This window comes from Microtus oregoni, unplaced genomic scaffold (genome assembly GCF_018167655.1).
Source record: "Microtus oregoni isolate MIOR12 unplaced genomic scaffold, Mior012 000015F_ref0000493, whole genome shotgun sequence".
NCBI classification, from domain to species: Eukaryota; Metazoa; Chordata; class Mammalia; order Rodentia; family Cricetidae; genus Microtus; species Microtus oregoni.
Window position 1 is genome coordinate 37,665,182 of NW_024543074.1, and position 27,015 is coordinate 37,692,196.

Here is a 27,015-nt window from a genome sequence, read left to right on the forward strand (position 1 = left end):
AATAAAGGGGAGGAAGCTTGTAACCTCCTCTCAGGTAAGGGGGCAAGGGCGCTCGTGGCCTGGCATTGTGTTGTAGGCTATGCACTTGAAGTTGGACTGGGGCAGATCCCATACTAGCTTAAAGACACTTATGGCTTCTGTATGGTGCTCCACAGGTAGCCGTGTGAGAGGCATCTTCAGGGGCACTGTCAGCATCCCAAAGGAGGGCTCCTGGGGACACAAAGAGGGCATGGGAGGTAACACTGGGACAACAGACGTATCCGTGTCTACCCCACCTCACGTTGGGCAAGAGACCATGGGGTGGGCTCCCCACTCCATTGCCTAGATGAAGAAGCTGAGGCCTGCTGAGGGCAGACTATGACCCCCAAAGAGCAACTGGGGGAGGCCGAACAATGCCGCTGGACCCTTCTGGAGGACAGGACATGGAGGCAGGTGCTGTGCCACCTTCTAGTCAGGTTCTAGCAACCCTAGGCTGGTTGGTGAGCTATAGAGTTGGAGTCCAAAAGGGTCTCACTTCTGTTAGGGACCTGGGGCTCCCAATGGGCTCATGCCCATACCTCAGAAGCCTTCAGGGAGGCTGTGTTAGCTCTGAGTTTCAGTGCCCAGTGGTCAGGTTGCCCAGCACTTACCTTGAAGTGGCATCGGATGAACTTGGCCATGGGGTAGTTGTTGATGTCAAGGGGAAGCGTGACACAGGGCTCAGCCTGGAGCCTAGGAGTCCGGACAATGGCTACTTGGAGCACACTGGACAGTTTGAGGCCTGCAGACAGTGGAAGCATGTAGTGACTACACCCCTCTCCCCAACCCTTCCCTGCTGCTGTTAGAGCCAACACACCTGTTGCTGCTGCTTGCAAGAGCCCGGCCACCTCAGCTGGCACCTCCAGGTGCCTCACTGGCACCACTTCCCGCTTGCCGAGCTCCTGGAGGAATGGGTGAGGGGTAAGGGGACCACCACCACACTTCACCTGCTGGTCTCCCTCCCTGTCCCCCTGCTGCGGCTCGGACCCTGCACCCACCTCCTGCTCACGCAGCCATGCCTCCTGTGCCCGGCGCCTCCGCTCTGCCCTCAGCTGCAGGAGAGCAAATGGTCAGGGCACAGGTGGCAGAGACCATGGCCAGGTAGCCTGGGCAGGCGCGAGCAGTAGGGAAGGGCCTGTGGCCTGGAGGCTCCTGGTGGCACTGATGGGACCTCCCGCAAGGGAGGCAAAGGTATAGCTAGAGATGGGAGGGGATACATTGGCAGGACTCCAGGAAGCCTTGCTTCACAGAAGGCCTTGCATGCCTCCAGAGCTTTGGGACTGGAACGACATTTATCATTGGCAGTTGGTTTATGTAACAGAGGACAAGACTGGCAGTGAGCTAAGTACCAGATCACACTAAGGAGATTCAAGTCACCCAGTGCCAATCAATCATGCCTGCAGCTCACTATGAGTCCAGTGCTAGCTACATCTCTCCAAATAGCATTTCCTTCCACCCTGCTCTATGCCCAAGGGACATGTCAGGAAACGGGTCTCAGAGGAGCCACAGCCACCTGGCTCAGGAGGAGGGCATGGCAGGGACTTGCACTGGGGATGGGTTCCTCTTGGGCTAAGTGCCCGCCCCCAAACGCAGGCAGGCCTGTACCTTGAGGTAGCGGCGGCGGTTCACGTAGGTGTGCACCAGGGAACGGAATTTCACCAGACTCTGCCTCATCTGCTGGTAGCGTTGTCTGAGGAGTCAAAGATGAAGCCACAGGGTGACAAAGGGTCAGAGATACCTCTGCCACTGCCCATACTTCACTCTGGGATCCTTTGTCTCAAAAGGATCCCAGTGTGGGACAGAGACAGCCACACCCACACAGCAAATCTGGTGGCAGGGCCCAGATTGATCCTCACAGTGGTCATGTACTAGCCCTCCATGAGTTAGTCCCAGAGCCCCTGATGTGCAGGTAACAGGGAAACCTCTCAGTTGGATCCACAGTCCGAGAGCAGTGACCTGGAGAATCAGGTCATTCTTCAGGCAGAAGCCTCCCTCAGCTTGCATGCCTCCAGAGATGGGAAGCTGACTGTTTGAGCTTAGGCTCCTCTGAGACTGGAGGACCCAAGAGACTTCCCCTTCTGTGGGCATCACCTGGCCAGGAAGCCACGGGCCCTGCTTTGCAATAGGATGATCTTCCGCCGGAGGGAGCGGAAGTGCCGCTGGATGAAGAAGCCTCGCAGGTAGCGCTGCAGGGTGAGGGCAGCGCGATGCTGGACTCGCTCCCGCATGCTCTCCAGTAGCTGGTGCAGGTGCTCCTTCAGGAAGAGCTGGGAGTGGGAGGTAGCAATAGATACCCCTATTGAAGAGCCCTCAAAAAGGGAGAAGACAGGACTGCCTCCCGCAGCCTGACTGGGAGTTTGGAGCAGCAAAAGCTTGGGTACTGGGGCACCAGACATCGGAACAGAGCTGAGGTGGATAAACATCCCAAGTTTCGGCATCTGGATGAGTCTGAGGTACCACTTGGATACCACTGAATGTGGGGCTCTCCAGAGCTCACCTTGCTAACCCCAACACGGTACATGTCTGGGGTGACTGTGCATAGCCGGCTCAGCAACGACACACACATGTCCCCATCCGCTGGCACGTTGAGCTTGAGGGTCACCAGGCAGCGGTACCTGGGGGAACAAACCCAGCCTGAGGGCCCGATGTTACCCCATCTCTGTGTCTGGGGGGGGCTGTGGTCCAATAGGGACTTGCTCACAGCACTGTCCCCAAAACTAGCTCAAGGTGTCAGAACTAATACACTATTTCAGCAGAACAAAAGGCTTTTCTGACACCTGCTGGAGACTGTCCTAAAGGCGACTAAAATCACATGAGATGGGTTTCATACGTAAAGAAACTATGAAAACAAAGGTTTCTGTCCCCAAGCCTGATGGCCTGAGTTAGTCTCTGGGGAATTCATCTCTTCCACATGATGGAAAGAGAGTACTGACTCCTGAAAACTGTCCTGTAACCTATAATCACACACATTGATTCATTTGAGCCACCAACTAGTAAGTGAATACATGCCATTACACACACACACACACACACACACACGTCAACAATTATATTTCCCATGTCGAATCTAACATGCTTTGTACGGTGTACAGTCTGAACAACAGTGCACGAGGAGAGGAGTCCGTGCGGCTAGGAACTACCCAACGGAAGTACCTGTCGATGAACACCTGGAAGGGTAGTCGCACCGGAAAGCCTTCTTTGCGGATCCGCACAGTCTCCAGAACCCCTGAATAGCGTAACTGCGCCATCATCACGTCTGGCTCAAAGAGACCTGGTTCCTAGAAGGACGCCCAGAAGTACACCTGCATTTCATCCACTCAGGTACAAAGGTGGGGGTGTGCAGTCCCGCAGTGGCAGGGAGGGGTTCAGAGAGGCCAAGCATTGCCCAGTGTCACACTTCATAGGGAGGAGGACTTGACTTTGCCAGGAGCCTCACCTTCTTATGGTTGGGTTTCAGGCAACGCACGAACAATGGGTTACACCTGGGCGGAGGTGGGAGAGGAGGTGTGAGACCCCAGAGGGAGCGAGTCGGGGCTCACCCACTCTGCCCTGCCACCCAACCCACCTCTCCATTTTTTCCACCAGGTCCAGGAGTGACTGCTGAAACTTGGCAGCCACAGTGTGAGCTTTGTAGAGTCGGGTAATGGAGCTGCTCTTGCCCAGGCGTGGAGGGCCGGTCTGTGCAGCATGGCTGGAGAAGAGGTGTGCCACCACCTGGAGGGGCCGAGGTATTGGACAGGGCAAACAGATGCAGCAGGTTGAAGGCAGGACGGGACAGAACAATAGGAGTCAGGTCCCTGAACTGAAAGGGTCTGAAAAACAACTTGACTCCAGCTGTCCCTGCCATCCTAACTTGCATATGGGCTCAACACCTCCTGAGGGACCCAGCCCACAGCATGACTGCTTTTCCCTTTCTTTTCGGGGAGTGCACAGTACTGGCTGTGAATTTGGCCCTGGTCAGGAACTTTGGCTGGTTTGACAGAAGAGGAAAAGGGAAGCCCATAGGGGAAGGGTGCAACCAGTCCTTCTGTCGTAGGTCTACCTGCTGATGAGCAGTGGGGCTGGCTTTCCAAGGAACCCAAATTTGGCCCCATGTATCCCCAAAAATGAGGACTTCAAACATAAGTGAAGAATCCAGAACTTAGTCTCAGTGGTAAACTGGTTATCGCTGAACCAGGTCGGAAGGGTCCTCGTAGGGACTAAGGTGGGGACCATGGCAGGTGACTGAGGCAGGGATGAGTTAAAGAGAAAGACCAGGTCAAGGGGCTTCCCTTTCCTGGACTGGGGACAGCCTGGGGTAGAGCTAGTGGAGGCTGGATCAGGTGCCACCAGGAATGTGGACAGGACCACCGGGGTGGGGCAGGCGAGAGCCCAGGCTGGCTTACCCTCGTGCGGCTGCGCACAAACAAGTCCAGCACATCTTGGCGCACTTGGTCATGGTTTTTGTCCAGGAACTTGTGCACCTAAAAAAGGGAATTGGTGGGTCTGTGTCTATGGCTGGTCTCACTCACCCCATCCCGTATGCAGCCAGGATGCATCAAAGGCTTATTCCCAGTCCTCCGCATTCCTTCATCTTCTACCAGACTTCCGTGTGCCATCTCTCCTAGGAGGGAATGGACCCTCCCCTCTGTCTCCCCATCTGCTCCATCCTGCTCACACTTTCAGGGGGTGGGGTAGACCCAGACTGGGCCATACTTCCTTCTACCCATTCTGCAGATGAAGACAGTAAGGTCCACATGGAGACAGAAGTGTGAGAATCTGCTGTGACATGGATTATAATGACCACATGACACCATTACCAGTAACAGGCACTCTTAGGGTCAAATCTACCCTGTCACACCTCTGCCTCAGAAAACTGGCATTCTTAGCCCCATTTCTCAGGTGAGGAAACAGACTCAGAGAACTCAAGCAATTTTCCAAGGCCACACAGCTGAGGGGCCACAGTGTCAGAACTAGAAGCATGGCGAGGCCCACACTGTGGTTCTGTCTCCAGCCTGCAGGATGGAGGACCCGAGGCCACACTGGCTGCCTCCACTCTCACCTGATAGGTGACCTTGCCTGCATAGTGCTTGATGGTGAACTCTGGCAGTGGCATCTTGGGCTTAGAGTAGAGTGGGTTGGCGCCATGGTGGTAGTGGCACTTCTGCAGGAATGTGTGGTCTGTGGCCTACGAGGGAGGGAGGTGGGGGTAGGGGTCAGGGGGCTTGGCACACGTTCCTGGCCCTGAGTGCTGGAGAACAATGGCTTACAGTTGGGAGGCTGACCGAGTCCGGGGAGCAAGACCCACAACTGTGGCTGAATCCGGGGATTTCCAGTTGCCTACATGCTCTCACTGACATCAAATCCCCAGTTTCAGTCAGAGTATGCAGCCCAAACCCAGGTCGCCTCACTTGGAACTTCCAATCTTAGTCAATCTAGGTGACTATAGATCAGCAGTTCTCAACCCATGGGTCTCGACCTTTTGCGGTGGGGGGGACGGGCTCTCGACCTTTTGCAGGGGAGGGGGTGGCGAGTGACCCTTTCACAGGGTTGCCTAAGACCATTGGAAAACACAGCTTATTTACATTATGTTCCGTGACAGTAGCAAAATCACAGTGTGACGTAGCAACGAAAATAACTGTATAAATGTTGAGGGTCAGCACAGCCTGAGGAACTGTATTAAAGAGTCTCAGAATTGGAAAGGTTGCGAACCACTGCTGTAGGTGATGTCCTAACACCACATTTCCCGCCCCAGGCCTGAGCACAGAAGGGTGGCCTCAGGCTTCAGTCCCTGTCCAGCAGTCTGGGATGCCAAGCACAGGAGCACCTGCGCTTTACCTGCGGGAAGCAGCACTGATCGTCCAGGATACGCAGGATGCCGTAGGGCTTCAGGGAGATGAGGTTGATGCAGGGCTGGTTGTCAGCAAAGGCGATCTCTCGCCAGTCCATCTGCTCTCGAATGTACTCCTCCTGTGAATAGCGTGGGTTCCATCACCTCTGCCCAGGCTAACCTATCTCTGCGTCCTGCCTTCTGTAACATGGAGCTAGAATCCTACCAGGGCAACACGGACCCTCAGAGCCTCGCTTTCCCTCTTCCTGGGTCAGAAGAGCCCGAGAAAGGTCCTGAAAGAACTCCTCTCTAGACTCAGCAACCCAGGACCTTTCCCTCCATAGCACAGGCCTCAGGCATGCTGCTCCTGCTCGCTCCTGTCTCTCCATGTTTCCCGACACTCTTTGTGTCTTCAGGAAGGCCCTTGACCAGCAAGGCCGGACAAGCGGGAGTGTGGGGGCTGCACACCTGTTCCTCCTGGAAGACGATCTTGTTGAACAGGTATTGAAGGTTCTCGTTGGCATAGTTGATGCATAGTTGTTCAAAGCTGTTGAAGCTCAGGTCCTGCCAGGCAGGTGGGAGGCTAGGTCTGCTTCCTCCTTGGTCAGCACCCATCTGTTCCCATCATGGACCCTGTGTACCTTCTCCAGGTCCAAGCCCAGGCTACTCCCTACTTTTCATGGCTGCAAAAAGTTGGACCCTGACCACAGACCCTGTAGGGCCCTCTGCATGCCAGATGGGGCCTATCGAAGAGCCAAAAGCTCAGGGCACTATGCCTTCTGCCTGGGTTCCAGTCCTGGCTCTGCCATGTTCTGGTTGTTTGTAAAATGGGGATTTTGGCAATACCTGTCTTACATGGCTTTTGGATGGAATGGCTTTGTAAACAGTGCCTGGGCACACAACAGTGCGTTGTAAGTGTCTGTGTGGCTTTTGACTTGGAAGTTTTACTCAGCTTTTCCACATCATCATCATTAAGTATGACAGTCTCCCCCACAGCGATACTGGCTCCCCAGACAAGGTACCCCATGCTCCTGACCTCTACAGATAGTGTTCCTTCACCTAGGGATGTTGCTTTCTTTCAGAAAGTTATCTGTGACCCCTGACTAGCTGAGGCAAGGGCTTAAGGGCTCCCCAGTGCTAGCTACGTGTCAGAGGTGTGGTCACATAAGCCCGTTACACACTGTCCCCAACCAGCCTCGCCTAGTAGCTTCCTAAGAGCTCTCTTAGCCCTACCTCAAAGCCATAGATGTCCAGGATGGCGATGGACAATGTATCATGTTTTGGAGACACCAGAGCATTGACCCTGGTGATGAGCCAGCCAAACAGCAGTGCATATAAGACCTTGGCAATGGCATCCCTGGAACAGAGGAGGTGAGTGGGCTCAGGGCAGAGGCACTGGGGGTCTGCGATTTGGACAAGAAGGGGTACAGTCTCACCTGGCATCTACGGCACTCTCCACAGTTAGGGGTGTGAAGATCTTCTCTCGAATTGTCTCCTGAGAAGAACATGACCTTTGAGTGACAGCTGACTGCCAAGTACCTCAGAAAGTTCCTGGAGGGCTGGGGGTCTAGGAGCATGGGAAAGGCACACTGGCGATTTGGGATAATTGGTCTCAAGCTCACTGCTAGCCAAAGCAGGCCAAAATGCTTTCTCTGAACCTGGCTGTTCAAGTAGGGAAGGGACTGCTGGTGTAATGGGGAGACAGGCCTAAGAAGACATCAGTCGTGGGATCAGCCTGGAAGAGGAAGGACTGATGGATGCCTTAGAGGAAGTTCTGACCCAACCAGGTTCGGAGAAGGCTTGCTGGAGGCAAGCATGCCATGTGTGCCCGTGTCCACCCTCCATTCCAGCCACACTGGCAGGACTGAAAGAAGAAGAGAATGAAAGCTGCGAAAAGCCCATGTGGAGGCCTGAAGTGAGGCTCCACCTCTCCAGTTTGACTGAGAGGTGACAGGGAGCAGGAGAGGGAGCTGAGGCCCCAGAAGAACAGGCCCTTGTCAGGATGCAGGGTCCTCAGACTCACGGTCACTTTGAAGGTAATGGCCTTCTGCAGGCCCTCAGGGGAGACCTGAAGCAGCTCAGCCACAGCCTGGATCTCCCGGGCACTCACCACAGAGGCCACCTCCTGGGCATCAGTCTATGGAAAACACCATGGTAGTGAGCCTGAGCTAAACAGGTCGGGCTGAGTTTAGAGTTCTGATAAAAACAAGCCGGGTGGTGGTGGTGCACACATTTAATCCCAGCACTTGGGAGGCAGAGGCAAGTGGATCTCTGTGAGTTCGAGGCCAGCCTGGTCTACAAGAGCTAGTTTCAGGACAGGCTCCAAAGCTACAGAGAAGCCCTGCCTTGGAAACACAAAATAAAACAAAACAAAAAACAGAAACAAGCTAGAATGCCAAAGAAAGTCTGGAAAAAAAAGAGGAGGAAGCTTTCCTAGGTAGGAGAAACAGACTACAGACATTCATACAGCCTGGCATGGGGGTGTGCCTAGCATGTGTGGGGTCATAGGCTCCATCCTCAACACCAAAATATACAAAGCAAAACAGATGGGCCGAAAGTACAGTGTGTACAGATAGATAGTGCACATGAGAAGATCTGGAACTGGGGAGGTGGCTCAGTGGATAAAGCACTTGCTGCACACATGTGAGGACCTGAGCTCAGATCCCAGCAGTCAGTAAAGGCCAGGCATGGTGCTGCTTCTCTGTGACCTCAGCACTGAAGGGACTGATCAGTTCCAGGGCTCAGTGACCAGTCACAAGCTACAGGTTCAGTGACATGGGTTTGCGTGGAGGGGGGGCACACACACGTGCAGGTGCACACACAGGGTGGGAGAGAGGATGGGGAGATGCTTGGCAGTTAAGAGAACTTGCTGCTCTTCCAGAGGACCTGAGTTCGGCTGCCAGCAGCACATCAAGCAGCTCCCACTGTCTGTAACTGCCTCTGAGAGAGACAATACCCTCTTCTGGCCTCTTTGAGCACTTGCACACACATGGCACACATACACACACACAGACAGACAGTTTAAAAGACAGACCTCTTGGCACCTGCCTACAGTACCAGAACTTGGAAGGCCGAGGCAAGACCTTGTTTTAGACAAAACAAAACAAAAGTCCAAACCTAACAACAACAAAATGCTAAAGCCTAGAATCAGACATACCTGGCAATTGTATATACAATAAGTACCTGATTTTCAAATCAGGATAAGGACAGTTACAAAACCATCTGGAAATTAAAAAAACTGGATTCTGATCTCATACTTTACTACACTGAATTATTATTTTAAGATTTATTTTTATTTTTTAATTGTGTGTGTGGTGTGCATGCACAGGTGTATATATGTTGGTGCAGATACCTACAGAGTCCAGAACAAAGGTGTCATATGCTGGGAGATGAAGTGACAGATTAGTGGGAACTGCCTGACGTGGGTGCTGGGTACCAAACTCAGGTCCTTTACAAGAGCAGTAAATGTTCTTAACCACTTGAGCTGTTTTTAAAATACAATAATTCTTTTGAGCACAGTTTTAAAGTTTTTTAGCCCTGTGTGGTGGTGTATGCCCTTAATCTCAGCACTCACGAGGTAGAGGTGGACAGATCTCCAAATTTGAGGCCAGTCTGATCTACAAAGTGAGTTCCAGGACAGCCAGGGCCACACAAAGAAACCCTATCTCAAAACAAAACAAAACAAAACAAACCCCGAAACATTTATTTCTCTGCTGTGTTTTTACGTGTGGTGGACATACTCTGGCATGCACAGAGGTCAGAGGACAACTCAGGGGTAGGTCTCTCCTTCCACAAAGTGAGCCCCAAAGTGCTTTTGCCCATGAAGCCGTCTTGCTATCTTTTTTTTTTTTTTTTTGAGACAGAGTCTCACGAAGCCCCAGCTACCCTCAAGCTCAACGTGTAGCTCGAGGATGAACTTGAACTTCTGGTCCACCTGCCTCCCTCCACCTTCCAGTGTGCAGCACCCCCTGGATTATGAGAGGGCACAGAGCAAGTTCAGGACTTCTTGCCTACTACACAGCACTGCATCAATCAAACTACATCCCCAGCCTAGAGAGAGAAGTCATTCTCAAAATGACCAAAAAAATCTACAAATCCTACAATGTATAAGGAAAGATTGATAAGCTGCCTACAAGTAATTTTAAAATAATCTACATGGCAATATCCTCGAAGAAAAATACCAAACTTATAATAAACAAAATCATAGCAGGCAGGATACTTTTCAGTCATCTAAAGATAATTATCTGGCTTTTCTAACACATACAGAATTCTCACATATGAGAAAAGAATATGCCACGCAGGGGAAAAAAAATTGTGTGCATTGTGTAACCGGAGAGGAAACTCGCAGATCTGGGTGTGGCCCTGCAGGTTGAGCACCTCTTACCTCATGCTTCTCAAAATAGACATTGCCCAGGTGTAAGATGGAGGCCAGGATGCGGAAGATGCTGTCCTGGTCCTCACTGCTGAAGCCGAGCACTTCCATGGCAGCCAGCAGGCGGCGGAAATCATCTGCATCACTTTTACCAGTGATCTCACAGTTCCCACCCTGGTTGGAGGCAGGGGACAGTCAGTGTCCAGTGCTCAAGCTGAGGACCCTTCAGGTCCTGCTTTCCAGAGGTTCTGAGGGGACCCAGGACAGCTCCACAGATTGTGTGAGGAGGCAGAGTTTGTCCCCCACCTCCCACAGTCGGCGTTAATGGAGGATGGACTATCGGCCAGCACCAAGTCAAGCATTCCTCACCCACACCTCTCTAGAGTGGTGCTTTATTGCTCCCATTTCCCAGAAGAGGAAACCGAGTCCCAGAGAAGGGGCGCTCAGTACCATCACCTTGGCTAGTTCTGTTTTAGGCTCTGAAGAAAAGATAGATCAGGTGGGCTCCTCTCTCTACTGAGGCCCAAGGTTCCTGTCCTCACTGCCAGAAGCTGTGGGGTTTTGGGTATCTGGGTAGCCCTTTGTGCATGCTCACCTGGTTCAGATAATAGTAGGTCTCAGCCTCCTGCAGGCTGAAGGCCTGCCGCAGTTGGGCTGGGAGGCCGGCCAGCAGCTCATAGAAAATATGATAATTTCTCTCGTTTTTGGCCTGCAGGGGAGGCAAGAGGCAAGGTGGGCGCATAAAAGAGTGGTTCCTTCAGTCACTCAGCCAGGCTCAGCTGTGCACATAGAAACATGTCCATACATAGGGACCTGCAAGTTGGCTGGCATCTCTGGGGGTGAGATCTGAGAGCATCTTGGTGTGATGGGGTGCTGGCCTTATTTGGCTTGGAGAAATAGCCCACATTTTTCTCTTATGTAAACCATCCCTGCACACCTGGAGACATGCATCTCCATGACCCAAATGTGTACACACAGGCCTTCAGATGGTTCACTTGGCCCATTTGGCTGAGGTCTTCTTAAGCCCCAATCCCATGGGACACCATGGGGACAGATCTCATAGAATCCATCTACTATCTTGAGACATAGTTCCTTAAAAGGTAATATGTTTCAGGGCTGGAGAGACCGCTCTGCGGTTAAGAGAACTGGCTGTTCTTCCAGACGTCCTGAGTTCAATTCCCAGCAGCCACATGGCAGCTCACAACCATCTGTAATGAGATCTGGTGCCCTCTTCTGGCCTGCAGTCATACATGCAGACAGAACACTGCACACATAAGTAAATCTTTTTTTTTTTTTTTAAAGGTAATGTGTCTCACAGATAAGAAGTGAAGCATTTAAGGGTGGGGATGTGAAAGGGTACAAGGAAATGCTCAGAATAACGTGGCTTTCTTGAGTAAGGGACATGGCAGCCTGACTCGGAGGAAGCATGACTTGGAGGAGGCAAACCGTTGAGCCACACAGGTACCCTTTTATCTGCAGGCTGCTGTTGGGGTAGAAAGAAGGGAGGTACACACACACACACAGGCTCAGGTACACACACACACACACACACACACACACACAGAGAGAGAGAGAGAGTGAGAGAGAGAGAGAACCATAGAATAAGGTAGCGGCTTGGACACGGCAGTAAGACTTGCAGTGTTGGGCCACACATGCATCCTTGTGTTCCTGGGGTGAAGAACAGACTGTTGATCTTTTGGGTATGAGTCAACTAGGCTGTTGGGGTAGAAGAAGAGAGGGGACAGATCTCAAACACACACACACACACACACACACACACACACACATATCTTCACATGTATATACATATTTGCTCATAATCCACTACCCCTATTCAATACCACCCAGGCCTGTGGCCTGCCTACCTGGAACACGATCCTTGACTTCTCCAGCAGGTACTGAGAGGTTATGGCACCAGAGATCACACCCCTAGGGAAGCACAGTCAACTCTTGGGGACTGAGGTGGCCCACTTAGCCTCGGGTGCTGCTGTGGGCCATGAAGGGTTCCACAAGGCCTCTGAGCATCTACCACAGTCCTACTCACCCTTCTAGAAAGATTTCCACAAACTTCCCAAAGCGACTAGAGTTGTCATTCCTGACGGTTTTGGCATTACCAAAGGCCTCCAGGAGAGGTGTTGCCTCCAGGATCTGGACCAGGAAGGAAAGGTTGTGGGAGAGATGGGTACTGGGGTCAGGGTATAACCCAAACATACCAAACAGGGTCCCAGGGAACCCTCCCTTTGGAGGGGTGACCTGAAGCAGTCTCCTTATGGAACCCTAGAGTTTCCTCTCCGTCCCTGGAAGCCCCACCCTCATGCGTGGCTCTATACCCCGTGTTCCCGCTGTAGCACCCATGGTCCATACACACAGCCTGCATACCTTTATCTTCAGGGGTGTTGTTGAAGCCGGAGCAGAAACGAAATGAGATAAGACAAGAGAGATTCATTAACAAGACCAGCCACCTCTCCCTCCAGGAGGCGGGGAGCCTTAGTCTCTGGAAACACTGGTGGTCTCTTTTAGGTCCCTGTTGCAAGTCCCACAAGCCTCCATGACCCTCGGTCAAGGGACTGAAGCATGGCCTCAGGATATGGCATGCAACCAGTGTGTCTGCAGCAAGGCACAGGGAAGCCCCGTCTTTTTGTCCACACCCCACTCCTGCCATCCTTCTTCCAGGCTCCTCTCTGGCATTCCCTGGCTCTTACCTCTTGGGTTAGACTCAGCACAGTTACCAAGGTGTTCTTTGGGGCTCATCCCATCCCTGCGGCACCCACCTTATCACTGTCCTGCTCTGACTTCCAAGTCCAGCCCTGTCTCATAGTGTCCTGCCTCCCCTCCTTCCATCTGTCCCTCCCACTTCACCAGGCCCCTCCATCCAGACCCATCCCTGCCTCAGGACATCTGCACCCGCTGATCCTTGTTCCTGGAAGAACACTCGTGCTTCTCCCTTCTCCTTCATGGAGCCTCCCCAGGCTTCTGTTCCTCAAGGTGCTCAGCGCCTCAACAAATGTATTTTCCTGGCTACTCTCTGTGTCCCTATAGAAAGTCAGCCCTGTGGGTGAGAAGGTATCCGTCTCCTTGCACACTTGAGTCCCAGTCTCTGTACAGGGCTAACGGATGCACAGCAGGCTCTCACAAATTCTCTCAGTGGATAAAAACAAGGAGTTTAGCGAATCATGAGCAGAGTCACCCAGGGTGATCACAGCCAACTGTGGCACCCACCTACAAGTACAAACTGTATGTCAGACATTTTGCCTTGACAATTATTCTGCCTTTTTTTCCTCCAGCTCTAGGTATAGAATGTAAGACCTCACACATGCCAGGGAAATGCTTTACCGCTGAGACATACCCACAGCCTTTTATTTGTTTTTCATTTTGAAACAAGATCTCACTATGTAGCCCAGAAAGGTCTTGGGTACATGAACCAGCTCTCTCAGCCTCCTCAGTACCTGGGACAGTGGGTCTGTACCACCACAGCCTAAGTTTTGTTCATGTCAGTATCTGATACTTAGGTGCTAACCTCACTGCTGTCCCGCAGACTCAGAAACTGGGATGTAGAGAGGTGCTACAGCAAGCCTAGGGTCTCTGCGTGCACAGAGTGGGTCCCTAGAAGTGCCTGGTGAACTTACACTAAGTATGCACAGGGCATTGTCTCTGCTTAAGCCATGTCCTCAGGAGGAAGTTTTGGGGATAGGAAGGGGGCCCAGTTCTCCCAGACATGACACCTGTAACATCAGGGTGCTGGCAATGCTCCTCTGCCCACATCCACACTCAGCCTGGTGCCTGCTGAGCTCCCGATAAGAGCAGCAGAGGGTGGGATTGCCGGCGGCTGCTCAGTAATCAAGTTCAGTAGGGCATTGTTCTATACTGTCCCTTAGTTTGGGAGTGCCTTGAAAATTCCAGGGTGTGTGTGGCCCCTTCTCTGTTCCTGGTACCCAGCATAAGACAAGAAATGAAGTTAGAAAACTGGGCTAGGGTGTATAAACATTTGAGGGAGAAGGGCCCTGCTGTGTGATTGTTTCTAGTGAGGATACGTGACCAAAGCTATTGAACGAGACAGACTCCTCTGTAACGAAGGAGCTACCACATCATCATCTTGCTGACCAGAGTGTATGGTGGTGGGTCACGGCATGCCCACATGCCCATTGGGTTAAGACCCTGGATTCAGCCATACCTTAAATTGACCCTAGACCTGCCCTGCCCAGTGTCCTCATGGTGTGTGCCTGACGGAGAATCTCTCAGACCCAGTATGTCACACATCCATCCTCTAGCCATGGAATGTAAATTTCTGCCCTGTCACCTCGGTCACTTCTCTTCCTAGGCATCAGGTTCTCAATCTGCAAGCGATCACAGACCCCCTTTCAAGAGGGGGGGGCATGAGGCTCTCTGAGGGCATTTGGAAGACACCTGGCCTAAGGAGGAACTTGTGGAGCCCACTTCTCTGCCCGCCTACCTCATGGGCTCTCCCAGACACGTAGAGGAAACTGAAAACCACCTAGAGCACAGAGGGCATGAGTCAGCCTCCAAGAGGCCCTGCCAAGATGGCCACTAGTTACAGCATTAGACCCATTTGCCCGCTGGGAATTCTGAGAGCCCATGGTTCTGGACACTGAGCCTTATCTTCCCTGAGCCCTGGATTCCCATCATCTCTGAGTCGACACCTGATCGGTACCTCTTCTCAGCTGTTCCTCTACATCAGCGCTGTCCGTGGTCACTCTTGGTTTAGCCCTCTTCACACTGACTGGACCCTTCAGCCAAGTCCCTGGCTGGCTTTGCCCTGCACCTAAATGCATTCTTATATACAGAGTGCCACAGTCACGGGCATCTGGACCCTCTGATCCTGACTCCATATGGCCATTCTGATGTCCCATGGGCACCCTAGATCGGCTTGCACCTTTGCACAGGATCTTTCCTTGGCCTCCTCACTCTTCTGAGACCTGCTCTGGGGCCTCATTGTGCTTGTAGTGATACTCCCCAGATCTCTGTTTTTTGCCCTTGCTCCTCCTTTTTTTTTTCTCCTCAAAAACTAATACCTACTCTTTCCAGTAGACATAATTACATAATTTACTCAACAGTTACTTATATTTTCCTCTTCTCTACCTCCTGCCCTGGAACATAACTCTTGCACAGTTGTAAACATTGTCTTAAGATTTTCTGTTCTTTGTTGAGCCCAGAAGACAGTAATGCCTCAGGAAACCTTTACTGAGGGAATGGATGAGCTTCCAAGACTGACGTCGGGTGGCAGGATTTAGTGTGCTCATGTCTGCTCAGCAAGCCTGAAGTCTACTACGGCCTCTGCCTCATGCTATAGCCATACCTGAACCTGTTCAGCATCTGGGTATGAGACTATGGTGGTTCTGGCCATAACCAGAAAGACACGGTCAGGCTGGAGACACCAGAGAGTAAGAATGACTTCCTGCCTATTCCCTGGAGCTTCCCTGGGGAAGATGGAAGACAGAGAAGCCCTGCACTGAGACACCCCTGCTGGCCGATTTGGAATTCAGTCTCCCTCCGTCAAGGGCACATTCAAGAACCTGGTACTGCTGGGCCGGGGATCCAAAGCAGACGGCAGACAGGGAGCCACGTGATAGCTTGATAATAGTTCTCACCTGCTGCATGACGTCCCGTCTCTGGTTCATGGCAGCCAGGCAACGCAGAATCAGCTTCGTGGCCTCAGTCTTTCCGGAGCCACTCTCCCCACTGGCCGAACACAGGGCCAGAGTGTCAGCTCTCCTTTGCCTCTCCACATCCACTTCCACCCATGAGCCACATGGTGGCCCAGAGGTGCCCTTCCTGTGGCTCATAGTAGGCTCTCATCTCATTATCTAGAAGTCTGGATGTAAACCCGCTACCCAAGGTGCCTCGATCTGTCCCCCCTACACACACCTGAGCACAGCTTGGCTCACCTGATGATGACACACTGGTTTTGTTTGGCATCAAGCATTTTGGCGAAGGCGAGATTAGCAATTGCAAAGAGGTGCCTGGTGAGACAGGGCACAAGATACTACTGTCTCCAACAATCAGTTTCCATAGTCCCAAGACTACCGGGGGTTGGGGGATAGGTATCTCTGCTCAGCCAAGCAGCCGGCACTGCTCACCTCTCACCCCCAAGGGAGAGCTATAGTGGTGGCCTCTAGAGGAGACCATGCTCTGCCTGGGGAGAGATTGCACTGAGTTGTGGGTCGCCTACTCCCCACTCACGGCTGGAAGGAATCCAGGGGCTCCCCAGGCTCAGAGATGGCAACCCCTCCGCACCCCACAGATACTCACGGGGGATTCTCTCCTAGGGCACGACCGCTGTACTGCTGCACCTGCTCTGGCCCATAAATCGAGAACATTTGGTATGGGTTCACTGACACCAGAATGCTGCCGATATAGGTCTGTTGGTAAACCGGGACCTTAGCACCATGGTTGCCATGGCCACTTGTGGCTCCCTCTTCTTGCTTTGGGATATGTGTTCCAATGGGCCTTATGTTTGCCTGCCGGGCCTCATCCTATCATCCCTCCACAGCCCAAGAGGCCCCGTGCTCTAGCGGAGTCCTAGGCTCCACACAGGCTGAAGTTGTGAATGTGAAGTGAACCAGGCTCCATGGCTTTAGTCAGGCCAAGATGGCATGTGATCTCTGCCCACCTTACTCATTCACGGTTAGGCCCAGGCTGCAGGCAGTTCTGCCCCATGACAAGGTCAACCTCCACTGTCTAGAGCAGAGAAGCAGGGAGCACATGTATCCTGAAGTCAACAAAACCCTTACAGGTATACATGACTCAGAAGTGGCTCCAGGCCTCAGGCCTCAGGCCCTTTGTCCCACAGCTCTGGGGTCTCAGGTTCCCTTCCACCCTTCTGGCCACCTCCAGTCTAGAATCCAGGCATGTCCTCGGGCTGGCCAGCCCCAGACTTACATAGATGAGGTTTCGTTCAAATCTGGTCTTTAGGTTTGACAGCACAGTGGTCTCTTGGAGGTCTCTGGAAGGACATGAGGTACTGTGAGGGTCCCAGTTCTGGCACAGGCTCCACCATACTTGGCACCGTGTCCTTGTCAGGTATGTTTGAGATTAAGCCCCTTTCTGCCACTGACCAGCTATGAGACTTGGGCAAGATAGTTCATCTTGTTATGTCTCAGTTTCTTCATCTGTTCAACGGGATGACAAACATCATACCCACTTGGTGGGACCCTGAGGACACTGAGGCAGAAGGCCTGAGGCTGAATTGTTCTGGTTGGAGAGCTTTAGGGATTGACAACATTTGCCAGAATTTTCCCAGCAACTGCCCATACCTATCTTGTGGAAGAGAAACTGAGGCACACGGTGGGGAAATGATAGGTCCATGACTGCCTAGCTGGTAAACGGTACGGCTGGGATCTGAACCACGGACCATCTAACTCACAGAGCTCCGACTTGCACACATTTGACTTTTGTGCTACTTCATGACACTATTTGCAAATGGGGAAAGTAAGGCTCTGGAGGTGTCCATAGGGGTAGACAGCCCAGCAGTGAGGATGAGAGCTAGGAATCCGACTAGGACTCCTCCCTCACCCCAGCCACTTACTCCAGCTGTGTCATGTCCTCCACGCCATCTTCCCTGTGCTGCTCACGGGACCGCACAGAAGGCAGGTTGCGTATAGAGTGCATCTATGAGAGATGGGGACAAGGTGGAGGCCTGGGCGGAGCCTGGCTTGGATATACCAGGCACCTGCTCCTATGGTCTGAGAGGAACTTAGGCTGAGATTCTGGGGGTCTTCCAGACTCTTTGTCTTGGAGTGCAGTGGCCCCTAAAGACTGTGTACAACCCTTACACACAGGGACGTGAGTCTGTGTGTAAAGTATTTGGGGGGCATCCCTATGCGGCACCAGTGTCCTGCTCAGGGAGTGACCACACACAGATATATCCACAACCACAAACACAAGTGTCTGTCCCCTCCCCACCTCTGTCCTCTCAGTGTCCCTACCCTGCTCCCCACAGATCCCCTGTGTTGGCTTGCGTGATAGCTTGATGTCATAACACGAGGCCTCGGGAAAGACAAAGATGGAGGTTGTTCCAGGATGGAACCATCTCCTGCCCAGGGTAAGTGTGTAAATACTGCATGTGGACCTTCTGGAGTGGCACTGCAGTTCCTGCAGCTCCCGTGCATGTCTGCGGTCTTCCAGCATGCTGTGGCTATGCACAGGCCCACGTGTTTGATTGAGGCACACTCTCATAGAGGTATTCTCAACATCCACTTGGAATGCACCTGTGGGCAGCAGCTAGGGTCCTCGACCTTGAGGATCTTGAGAGTGGGAGTCCTGATGTCAGCTTGGGGCTGAAGGATCTCCACAGTGCCCATCCATATGTACACATGTATGCACACACTCAAAGGGTGGGCTGAGAGCCCACATCTCCACGGATGCCATGTCTGCTCAGACTTGACACACACCACTTCTCCTTGCTTGTCCCTGGTATTCACTCATCCACATTCAGGTACGTGGACCTGCAAGGTTCTGTGTCACTGCGAGTATCCACATATGCAACCTTGACCCTTTCCCATACCAGCTGCACCCTCCCTAGGCAAGGAAAGCAGATACGGGAGGGCCTGCATGCTGCTGGCCCTCACTCTGCTGTTAAGTAGGGCGCGACAAGTATCAACCCTCCCACCCTGGCCTCCAGCCCACCCATCTGCTCACGTGCTTGCCAGCGGCCACAGACCCTGAATAATTCAGCCACTCACGTATTCCAGAGTGAGGAGGGCCCAGGCATCCTTGCCCCTCACCCCTGGGCACCCTGTGCCCCGCTCCCGCAATGCTGCAGCCCACACAGCACGGGGCACCCGTCGTCGGGGCCAGGGTCCCCCTAGCAGCCAGGCTGCCCCGGTGGTCATGGCTAGGCCAGCTTGCTGCCTGCCTGTGGGCACGTCTGCAGAGGTGAAGAAGTACCGCCTATCACTTCTTGCCCCACCCTTCCTGGGTGTCCCCAGGGAGGCTTGAGTGATCACCTACCTCCTCCAAGGGCCACCTAGCATCCAGATCACCTTCCACCATGTATGTGGCAGCCAGTCATGAACTAGGGCTCCCTGGGACAGGCTGCCTGCCTATACCCCACAGACTCCTGGCTTCTGGGACACAGTTTCCCTACTCTGCAATGGGACAGTCAGAAAGTAGGATCCTGTATCTCTACCCTCATCTAGTCCTTTCACCCAGGACCTGCCTATGCTGGGCACTCCTTTGTCCAACCCCCAGATGCCCTGCAAGGTCCAGGCAGTTCTCCCCACCTTCAGAAGGGAGACACAGGTCCAGTCACTTGCCAGCACTGCCCACAACTCCTCAGGCTACCTCCTGTCCTGGTTCCTAGCCAGAACTCTCAATCCCACCCTCACTGACTTGTGCCTCCATACCTTGTTCTGCCAGCTTTGGGGGCCAGCCTTTTTCCAGGGGCCACTGTGGGACAGGAAGTCACCTCTATGGCCCAGAAGGTGGGATTGAAAAGAGTGGGTCTGAACTTGTGGCCAGGGATAGCGAGCATCTGTTGGTGACCAGAGGCGGGACCAGCGTAGACTACAGGCTTTGGGTGCTGGGCCATGCTCTGGGTCTTGGTCTGGATGCTCTGGAGGCTGCAGGGGAGCAGACCCTTTTCGCTGGAAGGAGTTCAGCCCTCGCACTTGAGGCATGACAACGGCGAACCGCCCAGGCTCAGCCTGAGGCTTCTCTCCTGCCTTGAGCAAGGGCCCTGGGGCTCTGGTGGGGGCCAAGGGAGCAGGGGTTCTGGACAGCGTCTTCCAGCGGCGCCATAATGGCCACGTAGCCCTTGCCTGCTTATCTGTGACCAGTGGGTATGAGCGGCTAAGGCGTAAATCCTTCCTCTCTGAGCAAACATTTTTGATGGGAGGTGTTGGGTTCAGGGTCTCAGGCTCAGCTGGTGGCTGAGGATCCCCTGGGGTGACGGTTTCTTCAGGATCCTCTAAGATTGGGCTGGCTGACTCCGTGAGCTGCCCAGGCCCAGGATCACGGTGTTGGCCCAGGAAGATACCAGTTAAATTGGAGGCTTGGTTCTCAGGCTGTGGTTCACATGCAGGGCTCATGTGCTCATGCAAGGTTTCCGGGACGGGAGAAGCCCTGGAGAAGCCTCTAAGACTGCCTACACCTTCTGGCCATGGAGAAGGTGGGCGCTGTGTAGAAGGCATGTCTACATCCCAGCTGGGGGCCAACGGGGGCACTGTCCAGGGTGTCTCTGAGTCCTCTGGTTCATGCTGGTTCTCTTGGTGCTCCAAAGATCCTGTGGCCCAGGGTACAGCACTGGGTGGCGGGTGGTAAGGTCTGTGTACCCATGGCTTCACAGCTCGGGTAGGTGGTTCGCTGAGGCGCCGCCAGGTCCGCGGAAGGCGTGAGGGCAGGTTGAGGGATCGGTGCCGGGGGCCGTGGTTCATGAGTGGGGGAGGTGAGGGTGGTCGGGGAGAACCTAGGACTGGTGAGCAGGGTGGGCGTAGGCGCCCAGAAGCTCGGTGCAGTGAGAAGTTCTCCCGAAGTGACTGTGGCCTTCGTGGAGGGGGTGGGAAGGGTGGCCGGAAGGGGCCCCTTCGGAGGGATAACTGAGGAGACAAGGGCCCCAAAGGTGAGTGGTAGCCCTGGCCTGGCAGACTCCTCAAAGAGGGTTGGGGTGAGGGCAAATTGGGCCTTCTCCTTGACCCTATAAGGGAAGACCTGGGGAAGCCAAAAGCTGCCCCTCGACTGCGGGAAGCTCGGAAAGTGGGCCGGGGTACAGGAAAGGCCAGAAGGTCAGGGGCACCCTCTGGACTTAAAGGAGGGGGCTCAGCAAAGCCCCACCAGTTTGCCTGGGGTGTATAGGGCACATGAGCTGGGGCAGCCCAGGGTGGTGGATGCTGGCGGAGGGAGCCATAGGGTGAGCTGTAGGGTGAAGCTAGTCTTGAAGGCCTAGACAGGGTTGGAGAGAAGGGTGGAGCAGGTGGTAGACCAGGGCTCGGAGATGGCCCAGGCACTGGAGGGGAGATGAGGGCACTCCAATGGGTGAGGTTCCGTGGTGTGGGCCTGGGTGAGGGTGGGCCGTGGGAGTTGTTGTTGTTTCGAGCTTGTGGCTGACACCGTCTCAGCACAATGGGTGTGTTGGGCCGATCAGGGTCCATGCCTGCCAGCTTGTAGCCGAAGCGTTTGTAGGCTGCCTCTCTGACTGCGGGCTGCCCCCCTCGGGCCTTCTGGCTGCCCCTGAGCCGTGGGATGGGCTTCTTTTCTGACAGTGTCTTTTTGAGGAATCGTGCCAGTGAGGTGGCTGGGCGTGGTGCTGGATGGCCAAACTCAGGGGCAAAGCCTAGGCCTTGGCGGGCACGGAAGGCTGAGAGGGCACGCTGCAGGTTTCGCTGGCGGGGTGTGAGGAAGCTCCAGTAAGGATGGGTGTAGGGCATCGTGGGCACTGGAGGCATCTCCTCCTCTTCTTCCTCCCCCTCTGCATCCCCTAAAGGCAAAGGGATGTCTAGAGAGGGTGGCAGGGGCACCTCTAGCTTCTCCTTCCCAAACAGCTTCACTTGAGGGCGGGGGAAGAGGCGGAACTTCCGGATGAGGGACAGCTTGGATCTGGCTGGCTTATCCATTCCTTGCTGCTCAAAGAAGGCGGAGCTGGGAAGGCGGAAGGAGGTGCTCTGCCGTTCTCCACCCACTTCTTCAGGCTCCTCCAGCTCTGCAATGTCATCCATAGGGTGGGCATATGGGTTGTGGGGCGACAATATGGGTGGTGGCACCCAGGGGTACATAAGAGTTGGCTCTTCTGGATATACATAGGGCGCCCCAGGGGGGTAGATGGCCTCAGCCCCACCACCATAGACGCCTTCAGCATAGGGAACCCCATAGGGATCAAAGTAGGGTATGTCATAAGGCGCGTCATATGGAAAGTCATAGGGTGGATATATCATGTGGGGAGGCGCATAGGGATCCAGGTAGTAGCTGTACGGGTAACCGCTATCTTCAAAGCTGTCATGGTAGCTGTAAGGAGATGAATACCCTGATGGGGGCGCATATGGGGGCTCAAAATCATCATAGCCATAGCCATATCCATAGCCGGGGTAGAGGGTGTCACCATAGTAGTCTGGATGATAGTAGTTGTACTGATCTCCGGGTGGGTACCCGTAGTCGTCATAGGGTGGCCAGGCTGGGCTATATGCACCGAATCCAGACAAATAGGGCTCCTGTTCCTCATAGTGGTGTAGCGACCGCTGGTCGTAGTAGTCGTCGCCCTCACGGTGGTAGTCATAATATTCACCCAGGTCCTGGAAGCCCTCGAGCCCATACAATGACTTGCGGGAGCCTGCATGCCGGAATGGGGCTTCGTCCTCAAAGGGCAGGAAGCCCACAGGCTCCCCAGAGGAGTAGATGCTGTGGCTGCGGGGGAACCTGCGGAGCCGGCCTCCATGCCGCAGGATCTCAGCACCAGACGGGAAGGGCAGCTTACGCGAGCCCACTCGAGAGCTTGAGCGCTGGAGCCAGGCGTCCAGTGTGGCCTGCTCACTGCCTGACTCCTCCGCCTTCTTGAGGAGGAACTTCTTGGTCAGCCAATTAATAGCTGTGGACGCCTTGCTGAGCGACTGAGCACGAGGCTTCAGACGGCCATAGCCACGCCGTCCGGGGAAGCGAATCACCATGAACGAGGGCTTCTTTCCCTTCATCGCCCGCTTCTTCTTGCCCACACGCATCTGTGTCATGAGCTTGGATGTTGACTTGAGTACAGTACGGGCCTTCTTCTTGCGTTTGGTCTTCTGCGGGCCAGTGTGGAGGCCCCAGAAGAAGGCCGATGCACTCCGGAACTGACCCTTTTTGGAGATCTTGGGTGTGCGGTCTCGGAAGCCCATGAACAGCCGAGATGTGCCCTTCAGGCTCCGTTTGGGTTTCTCCGGCTCTGGGGCCTTCTTGCCCTTCTTTCCTTTCTTGGCTTTCTTCTCTTCATCTTCCTCTTTCGCCATTGTGTCTGATGGGCTTGGGGTAGGTGTCACAAATTCAGGAACTTGGAGGCACTGCTTGGAGACCAGCTAGGTCTTCTTGCTTGTGACTGGACCTGAGTCTCCTCAGCGTCTGAGCAGCTGGGACTGGCTGGGTGGCACGGAGAGGGAGGATCCATAATTCATCCTCTAGACTAGCCTTGGGTTTCACCTTTGAGAGGAGGTGGAAAGTGCCTGGGTGTTGTTTTCTAGTGGGGGTAGACTGGGAGGCCTGTACTGGGGCCTGGCTTTACAGTCACCATGACAACAACTTGCTGACTCTGTCCAAGCCCTCATGTGTCCTAGCTGGCGAAACTCCAAAGAGAATGGCTGTTTAACAGAGGGGGACATTAATCTCCAGAGGGGACATTATTTGCCCTAGAGCCCCTGCATGGGCTCAAAGTGGAAAGAGGTCTCCTGAGGCCAGGATAGGATACTCACAACCCACCACATCACCTTGGAGGGGAACTGGAAGTAAGAAGCAGGTGTCCAGGGGCTGTGGCTGGTGTAACGGGAGCTGGCCAACTCCGGGGAGCTGAATAATGCATGGGGGTGGGGGGAGGGCCTGGCTGCAGCCTCATAAAGCAGAGCTTGGGGGAGCATCTCTGCAGGTCATGGGGAGGGGCAGGGCACTGAGGAACAAACATGAAGCATGGCCCAGCTCCCCAACACTGCCATTGACTATGTAGCCTCGGGAAAGCCCCTTGCCCTCTCTGGTGTGACTTCCTTTTCTGTAGAATGTGAGTGACAGGTTATGCCCTGCTTCTGTCACCAGGAAGAAGTAAAGACCTAACAGTACTGCTGGGTGGTTTAAGAGGCAGGAGGTGCCTCTTGGTGGTTCCTTATCACTGAGATCCATGCTATCGGTGATGTGGATCAAGAGGCTCATTCCTGCCCTGGATCTGATCCACAGGGATTCATAAAGTCTGGAGGAGAAGGAAGGAGGGGACGAGGAGAACATGGAGGGTGAATGTCGGGTAGCTAGTTAGACTCAGGAGGCTTGGGGACCGTAAGAATGGAATCCCACCCTCCCACACACACACACCAGTTTTGAACCCTATGTCCTATTTCCCTGAGTCATTTTTAGGAGGTACAATATCATAATTGTCTTTATTAGAACTTAAAATGCTATGTAAATGGAGGGGGGAGGCGTCACAACTCCCCTTCTTAAGAGTTAAAGCACCGTATGAAAGAGAGACAGGTACGATAGTCAGCCGTTGTTGAGGCCCATTGAGGGAAAGCTATTTCTCCCTAATAAAACATGACAAGTGCCGGGCATGGTGGTAGGTCATGTATGTAATTCTGGCTATCCTGGAACTCTCTGTAGATCAGACTGGCCTTGAACTCACTGCAATCCTCCTGCCTCTGGCTGCTGAGTGCTGGGATGATTTACTTACTTTTGAGACAAACTTTCTAGCCTAGACTTTGAATTCCCTATGTAGCCCTGAACTTCTGATTCTTTTGCGTCCACTTTTCAACCGAGTTACATTTCCAGTGCCTAGATTTAAAATATTTATTTATTTATTTATTTATTTATTTATTATTGACTTAGTTTTTTTGAGGCAAGGCCTTTCTATGTAGACAAGGGTAGCCTCGAACACAAAGATCCACCCACCTCTGCCTCCTGAATGCTGGGATTAAAGGTGTGTGCCAGCATGCCCTGCCCAAAATTTTAATTCTTTTTTTTAAAAATTTGACTGTTGAAATCTCAAGGTCCAAATCAGAAGCAGAAGGAGAGAGAGCATGAACAAGGAACTCAGGACCGCGAGGGGTGCACGCACACACTGAGACAATGGAGATGTTCTATTGGGAACTCAGTAAGGCCAGCTGGCCTGGGTCTGAAAAAGCATGGGATAAAACCGGACTCGCTGAACATAGCGGACAGTGAGGACTACTGAGAACTCAAGAACAATGGCAATGGGTTTTTGATCCTACTGCACGTACTGGCTTTGTGGGAGCCTAGGCAGTTTGGATGCTCACCTTACTAGACCTGAATGGAGGTGGGTGGTCCTTGGACTTCCCACAGGGCAGGGAACCCTGATTGCTCTTTGGGCTGAAGAGGGAGGAGGACTTGATTGGGGGAGGGGGAGGGAAATGGGAAGCGGTGGCGGGGAGGAGGCAGAAATCTTTAATAAATAAATAAATAATAAAAAAATAATAATTTAAGTATTTGCCCTGCAACAAATGAAGCTACAATTTGTGTTTGACAGCATGACTAATCTTGTGAATTTTTGAAGTTTAGCTAATATATTTGACTTCTTAGAAATGAAATATTCTCTTCTGGGGTGTTGCTGACAGTATATTTACATTTTTGATGAATTTCTAAAACTTTTTATAGATAATGACTTCCAAAGCAGATGTGTATGCCCATGGGAAGGACTATTATAAATGAGTGATTAATGATCTTTTGCAAGATTAAAAACGAATATATGAAAAAAAAATTGACTGTTAGGGAGTTGGAGAGATGGCTCAGAAGTTAAGAGCATTTGTTACTCTTGCAGAGGACCCCAGGTTCTCAGCACCCACAAGACTGTCATCCTTAGCTGCAGTTTCAGGGGATCCAACCCCTCTCCTAACCACAGTGGGCACCAGGGACTCACGTGCTATACACATAAATGCAGGCAAAATAGCCACACACATAAAATAAAATAGCATTGGGCTGGAGAGATGGCTCAGCGGTTAAGGGCATTGCCTGCTCTTCCAAAGGTCCTGAGTTCAATTCCCAGCAACCACATGGTGGCTCACAACCATCTGTAATGAGATCTGGTGCCCTCTTCTGGCATATACACAGACAGAATATTGTATACATAATAAATAAATAAATATTTAAAAAAATAAAATAGCATTATTTATGATCAAAAGAGTTATATCTGTGGCCTGGGTACAGTCTGGTTCCTTGAGTGACTGTCGTTGTGTGTAAAGTCCTGAGCTGTGACCCTGTCACTGCATAGAATCAGGGATGGTACATGGGTAGTCTCAGTGAGAAGTGGCAGGAGAGCAGAGAAGAGGGGAAACCTATCATATTAAAGAAACCAAGGTTCAGCTCATCAGGGGAACTGAGTTCTTTGTACACGTGTCGGGTAACTCACAACGACTTGTAACTCAAGTTCTAGGGAGCCGGATGTCCAATCCTGACCCCTTTAGACACATGCATGCTTACACACAGACACATAAAGAAAAATTAAATTTTATTTTGAGTCAGAGTCTCACTGTGTAGTCCCGGTTAGCCGGAACTTGCTATGTAGACCAGGCTGGCCTTGAACTACAGTAATCCACCTGCCTCTGCAACAGCAACAGAAAATAAACCTTAGCAACAATAACAAACAAGGCTGAAAATTCCTTACTGTTAAGATTGCACATGCACGGAAACAGTCAAGCACCATACAGAGGCCTTAGGGGCAGCATGCCATCGAGTTTTAACTGATGCTGGCCCACTTCCTCTCTTGGGAGTATTTTCTTTCCTACTAACCTGTCTTTTCACCCATTATTATCCATGTGTCCCGGTCCAACTTGTTAATTTTTTATATGTCTGTGTGATGTGGTGGGGTGGGGAATGGGGGCTGAAGAGATGGTGGTTAAGGACTTACTACTGCCCTATCAGAGCATGGCAGTTCAGATCCAAGAATACACATCAGGCAGCTCACAAACACATAACTCCAGCTGCAAGGGAGCCGATGTTCCTCCCTCCTTTCTGGTCTTCATGGGCTCCCCCTGACTATGAGATAAAGTTTAAAAATTGTTGGGTGTTGTGTGAATGCCTTTAGTCTCACCACTAGGGAGGTGAGTTTGAGGCCAGGATGGTCTACAGAGAGAGTCCCAGAACAGCCAGGGGTTCAGACCCTGTTTCAAAATAAATTGTGTATGCGCGGACA

The 27,015-nt window shown here is 52.7% G+C and overlaps 1 protein-coding gene across 1 annotated transcript in view; it reads right to left on the reverse strand.

The window, feature by feature from the left end:
* The window catches only part of Myo15a (myosin XVA), a 55,279-nt gene extending 32,151 nt beyond the window's left edge, over positions 1–23,128 (reverse strand). Inside the window, exons 1-28 of the mRNA XM_041664678.1 lie at positions 19,562–23,128; positions 17,743–17,825; positions 17,097–17,160; positions 16,467–16,576; positions 16,103–16,177; positions 15,806–15,896; positions 12,579–12,584; positions 12,244–12,347; positions 12,065–12,128; positions 10,795–10,908; positions 10,212–10,373; positions 7,851–7,964; positions 7,264–7,322; positions 7,061–7,184; positions 6,296–6,391; positions 5,836–5,967; positions 5,060–5,185; positions 4,404–4,481; positions 3,584–3,732; positions 3,455–3,500; positions 3,172–3,296; positions 2,516–2,633; positions 2,110–2,285; positions 1,624–1,708; positions 1,017–1,070; positions 836–920; positions 630–760; positions 115–210 (exon numbers count right to left, since the gene is read on the reverse strand). Coding sequence (XP_041520612.1) covers positions 115–210; positions 630–760; positions 836–920; positions 1,017–1,070; positions 1,624–1,708; positions 2,110–2,285; positions 2,516–2,633; positions 3,172–3,296; positions 3,455–3,500; positions 3,584–3,732; positions 4,404–4,481; positions 5,060–5,185; positions 5,836–5,967; positions 6,296–6,391; positions 7,061–7,184; positions 7,264–7,322; positions 7,851–7,964; positions 10,212–10,373; positions 10,795–10,908; positions 12,065–12,128; positions 12,244–12,347; positions 12,579–12,584; positions 15,806–15,896; positions 16,103–16,177; positions 16,467–16,576; positions 17,097–17,160; positions 17,743–17,825; positions 19,562–23,128 — 6,234 coding nt within the window. The remainder of the gene's footprint in view (positions 1–114; positions 211–629; positions 761–835; positions 921–1,016; positions 1,071–1,623; positions 1,709–2,109; positions 2,286–2,515; positions 2,634–3,171; positions 3,297–3,454; positions 3,501–3,583; positions 3,733–4,403; positions 4,482–5,059; positions 5,186–5,835; positions 5,968–6,295; positions 6,392–7,060; positions 7,185–7,263; positions 7,323–7,850; positions 7,965–10,211; positions 10,374–10,794; positions 10,909–12,064; positions 12,129–12,243; positions 12,348–12,578; positions 12,585–15,805; positions 15,897–16,102; positions 16,178–16,466; positions 16,577–17,096; positions 17,161–17,742; positions 17,826–19,561) is intronic.
* Between the last annotated feature and the right edge of the window lie 3,887 nt (positions 23,129–27,015).